The sequence below is a fragment of the Gallus gallus genome, chromosome 19, assembly GCF_016699485.2.
Source record: "Gallus gallus isolate bGalGal1 chromosome 19, bGalGal1.mat.broiler.GRCg7b, whole genome shotgun sequence".
Lineage (NCBI taxonomy): Eukaryota > Metazoa > Chordata > Aves > Galliformes > Phasianidae > Gallus > Gallus gallus.
Window position 1 is genome coordinate 7,414,867 of NC_052550.1, and position 13,013 is coordinate 7,427,879.

Genomic DNA, 13,013 nt, shown 5'->3' on the forward strand with positions numbered 1-13,013 from the left:
GGAGCGCGCTCTGCGTTGTCTGCCCCGCGGCCGCCGCCATGGAGCCGGGCAGCGGGAGCGGGGAGCGGGTCGCGCCGTGGGGCGTGTGCGAGGAGACCGCCATCCTGCACGGCGGCTTCCTGCTGGCCTCCAGGCTCCTTCAGCCGCGGCCGCTGCGGGAGCTCCTCAAAGCCGAATGGCCGCTCGTCGGGCCGCCCATCACCGACGCGCTGAGGGAGATCGGCGCCCGCTGCCCCTCGCCGCGGCAGCACGGGCTGTGGAAGAAGGAGGCCGTGGCCCTCGTGTGGGCCAAGGTGCTGCTGCCCGCCCCCCCCGCCGCCTCTCTGGACCGGGAGTGGAAGGAAGACGCCTTTTTCTCCGTGGGCGCGATGATCCCCGACGTTAACCGCACCGTTCTGTTCGAGCTGGTGAAGGCCCTGGGCGCTGCCCGCCTCTTCGCGCAGCTGCTGCTGGCGCTGCCCCCCGGCGTGTGCCGGGCTGAGCTGCGGCACCTGGTGCGGTACGTCGGCCACGAGACGGCCCCGTCGGATGTCGGATTCCTCCTGGACGTGTGGTGGGAGGTGGTGAGGCATGTGCGGGATCCGGAGGACAGCACGGTCACCGCGTTCAGCTCCCTCGTGTGTGAGCACGGCTGTGAGTGCGCTCTGGATGACGGCCTGCAGCCCCCGAAGAGGTTCAAGGGGGACCCCAGCTCTCTGAATGGCTCTCCGGCTGCCGACGGCCTGCTTGTGGTCCTCGTGGAGGGGTTAAAGCAAACGTACGGCAGCATCGCCTCGCCCCGCATGAGGTGCTACGCCCTGGGCAACCTGGTGGAGCTGCTGTCTGTGTTCACCGAGCTGGAGCCACAGGGCGGCCCCCTCCCTGTTGCAGAGTACCTGGCCAAGGTCAGCTCGGTGGTCAGCCTGTGGAGCAGTGACACTGAAAGCCAACACCACCACAGCGGGCTGGATGAGAAAGTGAAGGAAGCCGAGAGGACCATGAGCTTTGCATCCATAGCCAAGCTGTCGCGTGAAGAACTCATAGCTGGCTTGGACTTTCTGCACTGCTTGCTGCGTGCCTGGGGAGAGGAGCTGCGGGGTGTCCTGAACAGCTCGGAGAATCAGTGCTATGAGAGCTACTGGCTCCTTGATACTCTTCCCACCTTCAGGAAGAGCCTGGTTTGCTTCTCTGAGACTGGAGACCTGAGTGAGGATGAGATGCGTGTTGCGTTAGAACTGGCACAGACAATTGATGACTTTCTCAAGGAGATCAGCACCACCCAGAAGAGCAAGGATTTGGACACCAGCCTTTCATCTTCGGTTGCCATGACAATCATTGAGCAAAAGCTGCAGCGGCACATGGAGGTGTGCTCCATTTTTGCTTCTGAAAAGACCTGGGTCTTTTCAAAGGACTGGGTTGACTGCCTTGTGAAAAACAGAGCTCTTTTCCAGAAACCAGAGCTAGTTTTGAAATTGCTGGAGACTCTGGTGAACTTTGCCACATCCTGCGAAGACAGGGAGGCCCAAGAGATGCAGATGGAAGTGACCAAAGCCATCGTGGAGTGTTACAGTGAGCTTTCATTAACAGACAAAAACGAAGTGATCTCGGGTGTCCTGGAGGCTTGGGGTGGGCCAGGGCTCTCCCTGAACCTGCAGGTTGTCATGGAAGGGTTCCAGGAGGACCTCAATGTGACTTTCAATCAGATCACCAAAAGCGTATCTGATGAAGGCCTTACCAGGGCTGTGGCTGCTGTGGCTAGGCTTGCTCTGCTGCACCCTGAGGCCACTGTGAAGCAGATTTGTAGTCTTGCTGTAGTCAACCTGGGAGCACACCAGTTCCTGGCACAAATCCTCTGCTCTTTCCCAGCACTGAGCTTCCTGGAGACGTGTGATGATCCATGCAGACCACACAGCCTGGTGGTACGGTGCCTGAAGGAGGCAGCATGGGAGAAGCTTTCCTCTGCGAGGGAGGAGGAGCAGTTCCTGGAGTTTTTGGCCTTTCTCATGCAGCCAAGTTCGGCTGCCCCGCTTGTATCACCTGCAGAAGTGACCAAGGCTTTTGTCCTTCCCTATTTGAAATCAGACTGTGCTCAAATTGAGCTGAGCCTGCAGATCCTCAGTAAAGTTTTGGGGATACAGTCCTACCCAGACGAGCACTGGATCAAGTCCTGCCACCCGTTCCCACTTCTCCTCAGCCTCTGCAAGCTTCTAGATGGCTACACAAAGTACTGGCATCAGCCCAAGGACCAGCTCTTCCCATCCCTGGAGTCCAAAGACCTGGTGCTGAATGTCCTCGGCCGGATCTGTGAGGTGGTGACTCCAGAAACTGCCTCCTCCGCAGAGGTTTGGGTCCAGTCTCTGGCCTGGCTTCACAGGAAGGTGGCATCACTGGACTGGACCATTGGTCTCCGTCTGAAGAAGTTTTATGGAGAGCACTTCAAGAATGAGGTCCCAGCAACACTATTTGAGATCTGCACGCTCCCTGAAGATGAATGGACATCCCAGCCTTTGCCAGCCTACGGGCCGGGCAGCGGGCTGCTGGCATGGATGGAGTGCTGCTGTGTGTCCACTGAGCTCAGAGAGACAATGCTCTCACTCCTCATGGTCAACGTGGACAACCCTGAGGAAGTGAATCTCTTCAGCAAAGGCTTCCTGGTGGCCCTCATACAGGTCCTCCCTTGGTGCAGCCACAGTGAGTGGAAGAGGCTTGTGCATGTGGTCACAAACCTGCTGGAGAGGCAAGTGTTGCATGTGCCATACACACTGGAGTACGTGCAGTACGTGCCCCTGCTGAACCTCCGGCCGTTTGCCTGCTACCTCCAGCTCTCTGTGCTCTTCCTGCGGGGCTTCCAGCTCCTCTGCAGCTCCAGCTGTTCCACCTGGCTGCCACCACAGGCTTGGCTCCACGTGGTCCAGCTGTACTGCAGCAGCCTCACAGACCTGCTGAGCTCCATCAAGAGCATCACAGGGCCCCCCTTGCACCCCGCTGAGGACAGGAGCTCTGCAGAGGAGGTGTGCTTTGTCTGCATCCAGGTGTTTTGCCACCTCCTGCACGTTGCAGCCATGCTGCCTCCAGACAGTGGGTGCAGTGAGCCGCTGGTGGTGGTGGCCTTGGAGGTCCTCTCTCAGTATGAGGTGTTCAGCTCTGCTGATCCGTCCCCCAGCAGTGTGCTGAGGAGAGCCAACGAGAGGCACTTCCTGGAGTCCATCACTGACAACATCAGTGACAAGGCGCTGTGCGGCCCCCTCCTGCAGAAGCTCAGCAAGCTGGGTGCTTAGGCAGCCTGCTTGGCCAGAGACAGCCTGAAGAGCTAAAGGGAGAATCAGAGGAGAGTGCTGACCCTGCTGCAAGGGACCACTGTGTGGAAAGCTGTAAGATCTGTAATAAACCTCATCTATTTTTCACTTTTGAACTCATTTCTTCCTTGCTCTGTTCTCTCCAAGCCTGTCTAAACAGCAAAGCAGCCATGTAAACAGCTGTAGACACAACTATTGCTGCTGCAAGCTGCCAGGCCCTTGGCCCCAAACTTGCCCAGTAGTGGTCTGGAGTTGCATTGGGCTCACACAAAGCCCTCTGGCATCAGGGAAATTCTTCTATCTGCCCTCTCCTCACTGCTGCCACGCTGCTGTTTGTGCCAGAGCAGGATGCTCTGCAGGATGAGCAGGCACCTTGGGCAATAGGTGTGGGCTGCTGCCCTGGGGTGGGTGCCCAGTGGCAAACTGCTGCCTAAGTGCCTCCCCACCCAGAAATGAATGGCACGTGGGAGGGAGGCATCCGGTGGTGTGACTCAGGAAAGAAGTCTTTATTGATCTCTTCTGATAGGTGCAGTAGTAAATAGGGCAGTGTTAGTGCAAACTGAGATGCCTCAGTGGCTTTCTTTTATCTTTACATAAGGCACGTTATCTGTAATAAAAACAGCAATATACAAATATTGGCAATGGGTAGCAAGCGGTTTGTAACAGCAGCTTGTCTCAATGGTTAATGTAACAGTAGTGCTTGTGCAATAACCAACTGCATGCTGGAAGAGGCTTTTTTTTAATTATTATTATTCTTTCCAGCCTGTACAGCCATAGCTGGGACAAGATGTGACACCCAGAAGAAATGGTTCTCCCAGACCGGGCCCCTTCCAGCCATCCTTTTTAGCTTTTAGACAGAATGAAAGGCACAGAGTGGGTGCTGGTCTATCAACTGCTGGTGCATCTGGCTGCCCTGGAACAGAGGAAACTCCAGGCTTGTGCAGGAGGCTGTGGGGAGGACCTGGCTGCTCAGTTTTATGCTGTGTCCAGAGAAAGGAGGGCTCCTGTCCAGTTTGTATGTGCCTGCTGGGCTTGGTAACCACACGCTGCAAGGTGAGCAGAGAAGCCTTTCCCCATTTTCACCGTACTGAAGGTGGAAATGGGCTGCTTAAGGACACAGCTCAGCACCCTGCTCTGGTGATGCTGGTTCCTCATGCACTGACCAGTTCCTTCCCTGCCAGCTTCAGGCAGGCGTCCCTTTGTGGGGGACCAGGATGGGGCAGGAGGGACAGACAGCTGGAGCTCAGGCTGCACCCAGAGTACTGCTGGTGTCAGCTGAAGGGAGAGCAGGGGTAAGGAGATGTGTTGGGCTTTCAGTTACCTGTTAGAGGTGATGAGGCAGATGCACCCATCCCCACGTGCAGCTGCAGCAAGGCAAGGGGGTTGAAACCAGCCATCACCTGGGATAGGGACTTTGCAATCTCCTGCCCTTGTCCTACCCTCCAGTGATGGCTCTCAGCCTGCCTGGCTTGCTGTGACACAGTGCAACCAATCCTTGCATCCTGCTGGGGGTTCCAGAGTTGCCCTACCCCCCGTCAGCCACAGACATCAAACAGTGGTACTGAATATCCCCTTCGAGTTAAGTGGAGAGTCCTAAGTGAGCTCGAGCCCAGCAGCAGTGAGGTGTGGGGAAGTCAGAGGCTGAATGCAGCTGTAGTGTAAAGGCACTGTTGGGGAACAGGCTGTGCAGAATCATGGGGCCTGGCTCTCCTCTGCTGGAGGAGCAGATCTGAGCCCAGCAGGGACAGCACGCAGCTCTCACGTCCCCAGCACTGCTGCTTGGGGCTGGGCACGCTCCAGCATCGCCTACACTGCTGCATCCACTCCACAAGCTCCTCTGTGCCGTGCCTCACTCTGTGCTGTCATCAGCCCTGAAAGATGGGGGATCTGTAACAATCCCCTTCCGTGTAACCATTAGTTTGGTGCCGCAGCACTGAACCCCAGAAGGAATGTTATGCTTATGGGGAGACCTCCTCCTTGCTCAAGGTGCAGGAGCAGCGTGGGAGGAAAGTCCCCCTAGCTGACAGCAGGGCTGCCTCGTGGTATCGACGTCGCTGTGCTCCCACGATGGTTCCTGCAGCTCTGACTTTGCAGGCAGAAGAGCTGGGGGGGGAACAACCCTTCTCCAGCCCTCGTGCTCTGCCAGCCATTACCTGCTCTTGTCAGCAGGTGAGCTGCCATAGAGGCGGACGGCTTTGCGGCAGATGAGTGTGAACCAGTAGAGCTGCGGGGCGATGAGGGAGGCGTTGGCTATGTTGCAGTGCAGGGGGATGCGGAAGGGCACCATGTAAACAGGGATTCCCATCTGCCTGCCGTAGGCTGCGTACATGAAGGGGAAGAGGAGAATACGGCAGAGGAAGAAAGTCACCAGGATGAGGATCCCGTTCACCTTGTGCAGCAGCGTGTCCTGCATCTTCAGCTGGGAAAGGAAGAAGGCGAGCACAGGTGAGTGCTGTGTGAGCAATGCAAGGGGGGCTGCCTGGGGTGGGGAAGGGGTGCAAACCCCTGCAGGATTCCAGAATCCCCCGGGAGCAGCAGTGACCCAGGCACCCACCCCATGGCACTCACCCCATGGCACCCACCCTCCTTGCATACCTGCATGAGGATTTTGCCCAGCGATACAAAAGGAGTGCTCAGCTCTGCTGTGAAGATGCAGCCCACAAAGAAATCTCCCAGCTCTCCCCTGAAGTGCTGCAAATAACGACAGTAGTGAGCGTGGGGCCTTCCCACCGTGGTGTGTTTCATACACAGGGCTCTACTAACAGACCTTGCTGCCTTCAGGAGAGCTGGGAGCTGACACTGAGCACCTCCACATCTCCTGACAGGCAGAGATGCTTTCCAAACTCAGCTGAAAGGGTGTTGACCGTGATGCCAGCCAACAGGCACAGATCCAACACACACAGCTTGAGAAAAGCTCCCTCTTGGTCACTGTATTTGGTCTCAACTGATGTCAGTTACTTGCCCTGGAGACGTTCATGAAACATGGAGATGTGGCACTGTGGGATATGGTTAGTGGGCATGGTGGGGTGGGGTGGGCTGGCGTTGGGTTTGGTGATCGTAGAGGTCTTTCCCAACCTTAAACAATCTTATGATCCCCCCAGGCCTCTTAGCGTTGGGCTCCCACCTGTCTGGGTTCACAACATGCGTGCCCAGCCCTCACCTGGGTGACAGGGGTGAGCACGATGAGGATGAAGAGGTGGTGGGTGACCATCAGCCGCTCCTGCAGGAGGAAGCTCCGCACGCTGGTCAGCGAGTGCTTCCTCTCTGCTATGCCCTTCTCTCGGCTCTTGTGCCAGTGGCAGAGGTACATGACGTAGATGTCGTAAGTCATGTAGGGAACCAGGACCCAGATGTATTCCACAGCCAGCCAGTGCCTAGGGAGGGAGAGCACAGAGGTGTAGCAACGGGTCTGGGAGGCCCACGAGGTAATGTTCTCACACTGTGTGCCAGGGGAGGTTCAGGTTGGATATTAGGATAATTTATTCTCTAGAAGAGTGTTCAGGCAGTGGCACAACTGCCCAGGGACGGGGGGAGTCCCCATCCCTGGAGGTGTTCAGGAACTGTGGGGATGTGGCATTGAGGGATATGGTCATTGGGCACGGTGGGGATGGGTTGGGGTTGGACTTGATCCTTGAAGTCTTTTCCAACCTTACCATCTCTGTGATCAATGAGCTGGGTGGGTGCCTGGTGCCCTGATTTACCTGGATGAGGACCCTCAGCTCAGCCACCCCAGACAAAAGCTATGTGAAAGGGGAACACTACAATGGGTGATTCCTGAGCGCAGGCACCGAGAGGGGCACGGCTGCCTTTATCGAGTCGGTGCCTTTCGGTGTCTGCCCGGGCTGTGCAATCAGCCCTGCATCGGGAGCAAAGCCACAGTGCAAACAGCACGAGGTGAGGAGCACCCTCAGCCCGGGGCAGGTGTTTGCTGGGGCTGCGGCACCTCCCCAGATCAGTGCTCATCTGGCAGCTCTGCAGCAGGTAATCCTCTGCCCTACGCCCTGCATCCGGAGCCGATGGTAGGAATAACACCGCGACCGTCCGTGGCAGCTGCCCACCCAGCTGAGTGAGTGCAACACACCCAGAGAGCTGAGTTAATGAAAGATGCCCAGGCTTTGGAGAGTGAAGTGCAAAGCTTGTAATAGCGGCAATAAATCCCTGGGAGACGTTTTGTCTGTTGGGAAATAATTGCACGCAGATGCCTGTTCCCAAAGAATGTCGGAATCCCAGTTGCACAATGTGGCAGCTGTAACCCCTGCTCTGCAGGGAGCCTCAGAAAACACCACGTGAATGGGGCTGGTAGGGAACTGCCGCTGGAGAAACGTTGCTCGGGGCCCAGCGAGCCTTCCATTGCCCTCCTGCCATCCCAGAGAGAGTCCCCTGCTTGCGTTCCTGCTCGGAATGCTATTGGAGATGCAGAGCAGGAGGGCTGAACAGACACCGCTCAGAGGGTTTTGGAGGGCAGAGGCAGTGCCAGCAACTCTGCCTGTGTCAATAAGCTGGCAGCCTTCGTGGTGCTTCCTGTCCCGCTGCCATTCTCTGAGCCCTCCCCCGCTGAGCGTGGAGCTGCAGCTCCTCCGGATTCAAAGGAAATCTGTGCTTTCGCACAGAGCCATCAGCCTTTGGAGCAGCCGGGCCGGGGCTCCTCAGCTGCCCTATCGGTACCGCGTGGGGCTGCCCGCGTCCGGCAGGGCTGAATCCGACACCGCAGCAGCAGATGGGACCCCGCACAGCCGGGTACCACCCCACCGCCAGCTCTGCTGTTCCGGATCCCAGCTTAAAAGCCATCGGTGTCGTTCTGTCCCCACGGGCAGCCCAGCCCGGGGACTTTTCCCGTCTCATCTCCGTGCCTTTTCCCAGCAGCGGTTTCCCATCCCGGGCTGCTTTGTGCGCAGGAAGCGGGAGCTGCCCCGCTGCGCTCCATTGTCACCGGCTCTCCTCCATCCCCACGGCCGGAGATGCCGCACTCGGCGCTCCCACCGCCTCCCGCCCGGCCCCGTTACGCCCCCGGGATCGTTTTCTATGGGTTTTCCGCTCTGACTCCGGAGGTCGGGAAGGGTCCCCGTGCCCCGTTACCTGTCGTGCACCACATCCTCGCAGCTAAGCACCACGGTCAGGCCCGACACCGTGGCCATCGTGGCCTGCACCGTCGACACCAGCCTGCAAGCAGCAGATAGGAACCGGGTCAGGGCCCGTCCCTGCGGACCCCCGACCCCGCCGCGCCCCGCGCCCGTACCTTCCGCTGAGCAGGACGCGGTCCTTGACGCTCCATCCCGGCGCGGCCCAACGCAGCGCCCGCACGCAGAACGCGAACAGCCCCGGGAAGAAGGCGGACGCGACCGCCAACGTCCGCCACATGGGGCCCGCGCTGCCGCCACCGCCCGCCGCGGGACCACGGCACCGGGAGGCGGGAGCCCCGCCCCGGCAAGCCCCGCCCCCGACGTGAGGCCACGCCCCCTTCGGAGACGCGGCTTTTCCCATAGGCCACGCCCGGCGCGAGGCCACGCCCCCAGCCCGACATGAGGCTCGGGGCGGTCCTCTCCCATCCCAGCGTGCTCCGCGGCCCGGAAGCGGCGCGGCGCCATGGAGGAGGACGAGCTGGAGCTGGCGGCCGGGCTGGAGGCGGCGCTGGAGTTGGCCCCCGCCGTGCAGGCCGCCATCGAGCAGGTGCGGGGCTGGGGGAGCCGCTCCGCACGGGGCCGGGCGCGGGAGGCCGCCGGTGAGGGGCTGCCGGGCTCCTGCTGCGCGGGGCCGGGCCCGCGGTTGGCCGCGGCTGCTCTTCGGCCCCCGCCGCGGTGAGCAACCTGTGAGGGGCAGCTCCGCTTTGCTGCGGGCCCAGAGGCGCTTCGTAACGCCGAGCTTCGTTCTCAGTGCCTTTTAAAGCCGAGTGGCTGCGGCTCACCCGAATTCAGGCTGACTTCAGCCTTGGCCTTGGCGAGCTCTGCGTGTGGCAGCCCCGCGTCCTCCAGTGTACTGTGATCCCTCCCTGACCATCACGGCTCGAATCACACGCCCGTTGTTTTCACGTGGGGTCGGCGTGCCTCACACTGAGCTGCTGAGCAGTTCTTACCTCAGGAATGGCTGAATAGAGGGCCTGCTGAGCATGGCGCCGTCTTCCTTTGCTTTCTGTCCCTCCCAGAGTTCCAGTCCTGTCGTGAGCCTTCCTCACATTGCTTTGGGTAACACCTCCTGGCTTCTGCTCAGCAAAGCGAGAGCATGCTGGCAAAACCAGGGCAGTGGTTTTGGTTGGTGGGCTGTGATGAAGATGTCGGAGCAGCGGCTTCCCCAGCCAGTGTGGCTGCTGGCAGCATTGGTGTCTGTGTGTTTTGAGAGCGGAATCCTTGCTGGCTTTTATCTCCCCTCCGTCTCCTTGCTTCAGCTGCTGTTAGTGCTTGTGGAGCTTTGGGATGAGCTGAATTATTAATGGGGCTGGTTGTGGTACCGTGTCTGTGCCCTTAGAATGGCAGAGCACTTTCCTCACTCAGGCATGACCTCGTGTGTACTTACCAGGATCCTGCTTCTCTTTGGCTGCCACGCAGCTGTTGTGTCGGCAGCTGGGGCAGCAGCTCTGTGTCAATAGGTTGTGTAAGGTCATAAATCTCAGAATCAGGTTGGAAAAGACCTCTCAGATCCCCAAGTCCAACCCCAGCCCATCCCAGCATGCCCACTGACCACGTCCCTCAGTACCACATCCCCACGCTTCTGGAACACCCCCACAGATAGGGACTCCACCGCCTCCACGTTCTCCTTTAAGCACCCTCGTAAAAACACTGCTTTTAATCTCTAAAAGACTTACATTAAAACAGTGCATGTGCCCAGGTAACACAGGGCTCCGTGGAGGTCCTGAGTGCCTGTAGAGGGCTGCTGTGTTTACTGGGTGTGGTTTTGGCCTCAGAGAGCGGAACTGATGGCTGTGTAGACATGTAATAAATAAGAGAAGGGAACGCAGCATGTTTTAGTCTGTGGGGACAAAGAGCAAACAAAGCCTGACAGCTGCATCGGCATTGTTTGAGCCGTTCTAAGGACAGGTGAGATGTGTTTGCACCACAGCTTCTCCCTTCCCTTTCCTATGGGCAGCAGGAATCACTCAGTAGATTCTGTTTCTCTTCTTTTCCACGTGAGGGTGGCAAACCCAAAGTCTCTGGACAACTCGTACAACCGTTTCTCAGTTCATCGTGTTCCATGTTACATGACTGCAAAAAGCAACTCCCCCGTTTGTCACCACGGGGCCCCCAAAGCCCAGGCAGAGAGAAGGGCAGAGCCTCAGCAGGGCTGTCACTTCCAGACAACAGAAAAGCATTAGAATGCTTTGAGATGCATAATTAATGGCTTGTGTCCTGGGAGTTTTTAGCACATGATGGATTGTGCTCGTGCAGGCTGTGGAAGCATGCATGTGCATTATCTCTGTGCTATCAGGTGTTATAGTAGGTTGGGGACCCCTGGAGAACACTGCACTGCTGTTTGTGCAGCCCTGTCTGAACGGTGCTGTTGCCCAGCGGTGCTCCATAAAGCAGTGGGTACTCCATAAAGGTATAAAAACTAAAGCTGATGTGTTGTTGATTGGTTTTTTTTCCTCCTCTCACCCTTCAGGTATTTCCCAGCCAAGACCCCCTGGACAGAGCAGATTTCAATGCTGTGGAGTATATTAACACTCTCTTTCCCACTGAGCAAGTAAGTTGTGCTCACAGCACGTCCCTCTCCTCAGCTTGAAGGGTAACCTGGCTGAAGGCGTGCTTAAACCTACATCTAAGCTTTTTCTTCTAAACAGTACTGCGTGTAGGAATACTATGACAATAATCACTTCTTAAATTTGTATTTAGTGATGTTCACTCATTATGCAGTTTCTTTATATGCAAAGCGTTTGCTGGAATAAATGTTCTGCTTTGATCTGTAGGCATAAATTAGCTTTCTGTATATACTTTGGCATACATCTCATAACTTGCTGTGTATTAATCATTAGGAATCCCCAGTGTTTTTCACCAAATGAGGCAGTTGTTGGCTGTGGGATGTCACCAAAGAGTCATCCATGTTTGACACCTGCTTCTTCTTTTGAGATGTAAAGACTGAGATGACCACGGGCTCTCTACCCACCCTTGGTCTTCCCCACATCAGCCCCAGGGGCAGTTGTGAAAGGGGGTATTTCCCAGCTGAAGGCTGGACTGGGAGGCAGCTCCATCGCAGGCGTTATCGTGTTTAAGACCCTCTGCAGAGCTGCCTCTTTGTTTCCAGCTGTCTCTGTTCAGTTTCCTGGTGGTGCTGGCTCATCCTTTTTCTCTTTGCCAGTGAAGTGCTATTTTTCCTCCCAGTAATAGCCCCTATATCTCCATCAGCCTCCCGCCCCCAAGTGCTGGGTGTTGGGGTTCAGCAGGAGGCCAGGGAAGGCCAGAGCTCCGTGCTGCCCACTGGAGGTCACTGTCACCACAGCATTTCAGGACAGCTCCTGCTGAGACCCAGCAGGAATCACAGGGACACCCTGCAGCTAAGTTGTTCTGTGTCTTTTTCTCCACCTCTAAAAATCATTGCTCTCCTTTTTGTAAGGTGTGGTGCATTAGAAGGGGTGAAGTGTCACAGTTGAAGCGGGTCAGAAGTTTTTCCCTTGTAACATTCCTTTTTGTTTTCCTTCTTGTAGTCTTTGGCAAACATCGATGAAGTTGTCAACAAAATCAGATTGAAAATAAGGTAAGTGTTTCTCCATTTCATTGCATCTCAGATGGAGTAGTCTGGTTGCCACGAGTGCTTCATAAGTATAACCTATGCTGTAGCTAATTGGAGTTAATTTGCTTAAAAGTCAAGGACAGGATCAACCTCAAGTCTAATAGAGTGAGAAAGAGACAAAACTATATCACTAATTGTAGTTCTTTGTATTTTGCTCCTCTTTGTAATGTGTCCCCCTCAGGTTATTTTAGCTGGTGAGTTGCAAAGTAGACCTTTGAAAAGCAATGAGTTGGGTAACAACAGGTGCCAAATTTGAGTACAGTTTGGAGGTTGGAAGGACAAACTGTCCAGAATATTTGGTTGCTGAGAAGTTCATTTTGTTGGTGAGATCAAAATAGCAATTGTTAAAAACTCTCCTTTCGTGTGGTTATTGCTGTTATTCATATTGTAAATATAAAATGACAGCAGGAAAAAAGCCTTAGATTCTGTGTGCAGTTTGGCATTGCCAACCTGAAAGAATTGAGGCTGCTCTTTCCTATGTGAAAAGAAGAAATTGAAACTGACAAGGAACAGCAGACAGTATTGCTTAAGGGAGGAGAAATGCTAGAAGCTCCAATTAAGTTAGGTAATGGGTTTTTATTTTTGCAACAGGAATTTCAAATTGTGTAAGATATTGATGTCCCACAGAGAGGAGGGAGGAAGAAATAGGAGTTTGGTTTGGTTGGTAGCAGCAGCTTTTTGTTTTCCAATCCCTTCTGTAACTCTCAGAGTTCCCAGAATTTGCTCTGATCAGGGATATTGAGAATGGATTTGACATGATAGGTTTGTTTTTTTTTTCTCCAGGAAGTTGGATGACAACATTCGAACTGTAGTGAGAGGACAGACCAACGTGGGGCAGGATGGCAGGCAGGTATGTGCACCTCAGCTCAGGCAAAGCCAGTGGTTCTCATCTTGTGATGCTGAATTGAGAATTGGCTCCGGCGGGCAGAAAGCTGCTCTCATCACAAGGGGAGTGTTTCTGCTGCCTTCTGTCCTGATGACTTCCTGAGGTGCTCATGGAGCAGCTGTTCTGCTTTCTGATCG

The 13,013-nt window shown here is 55.9% G+C and overlaps 3 protein-coding genes across 7 annotated transcripts in view; 2 read left to right on the forward strand and 1 right to left on the reverse strand.

Moving 5' to 3' along the window:
* The first annotated feature begins 20 nt into the window (after positions 1–20).
* Positions 21–7,446, forward strand: GEMIN4 (gem nuclear organelle associated protein 4). 5 transcript variants are annotated; one of them, XR_006931782.1, is made up of 3 exons: positions 22–2,716; positions 5,594–5,720; positions 7,254–7,446. XR_006931782.1 is itself a non-coding variant. In XM_040650107.2 (2 exons), exons 1-2 carry the CDS (start codon positions 39–41, stop codon positions 4,066–4,068), a joined length of 2,709 nt encoding a protein of 902 aa, XP_040506041.1. In that variant the 5' UTR covers positions 22–38; the 3' UTR covers positions 4,069–4,171.
* FAM57A (family with sequence similarity 57 member A) lies at positions 3,758–8,674 on the reverse strand. The gene is made up of 5 exons (XM_015296120.4): positions 8,512–8,674; positions 8,352–8,435; positions 6,436–6,649; positions 5,871–5,966; positions 3,758–5,694 (listed from the first exon to the last, which is right to left on the reverse strand). The coding sequence occupies exons 1-5, from the start codon at positions 8,631–8,633 to the stop codon at positions 5,425–5,427; spliced, it is 786 nt and encodes a 261-aa protein (XP_015151606.2). The 5' UTR covers positions 8,634–8,674; the 3' UTR covers positions 3,758–5,424.
* A 162-nt stretch (positions 8,675–8,836) lies between these two features.
* Positions 8,837–13,013, forward strand: part of VPS53 (VPS53 subunit of GARP complex) — a 48,912-nt gene continuing 44,735 nt past the window's right edge. The window contains exons 1-4 of the mRNA NM_001012806.2: positions 8,837–8,942; positions 10,866–10,946; positions 11,905–11,954; positions 12,774–12,840. Of these exons, the coding sequence (NP_001012824.1) occupies positions 8,859–8,942; positions 10,866–10,946; positions 11,905–11,954; positions 12,774–12,840 (282 nt within the window). The 5' untranslated portion in view covers positions 8,837–8,858. The remainder of the gene's footprint in view (positions 8,943–10,865; positions 10,947–11,904; positions 11,955–12,773; positions 12,841–13,013) is intronic.

Excerpts from the sequence above, each read along its gene's own strand:
- GEMIN4 (XM_040650107.2), top strand. The coding sequence starts at position 39 with ATGGAGCCGGGCAGCGGGAGCGGGGAGCGGGTCGCGCCGTGGGGCGTG. Across the intron at positions 2,717-4,037 it reads GTCACAAACCTGCTGGAGAG|CCTGTACAGCCATAGCTGGG; the intron begins GCAAGTGTTGCA and ends TATTCTTTCCAG.
- FAM57A (XM_015296120.4), bottom strand. The coding sequence starts at position 8,633 with ATGTGGCGGACGTTGGCGGTCGCGTCCGCCTTCTTCCCGGGGCTGTTC. Across the intron at positions 6,650-8,351 it reads GAGGATGTGGTGCACGACAG|GCACTGGCTGGCTGTGGAAT; the intron begins GTAACGGGGCAC and ends CTCCCTCCCTAG. Across the intron at positions 5,695-5,870 it reads TGGGCAAAATCCTCATGCAG|CTGAAGATGCAGGACACGCT; the intron begins GTATGCAAGGAG and ends TTCCTTTCCCAG.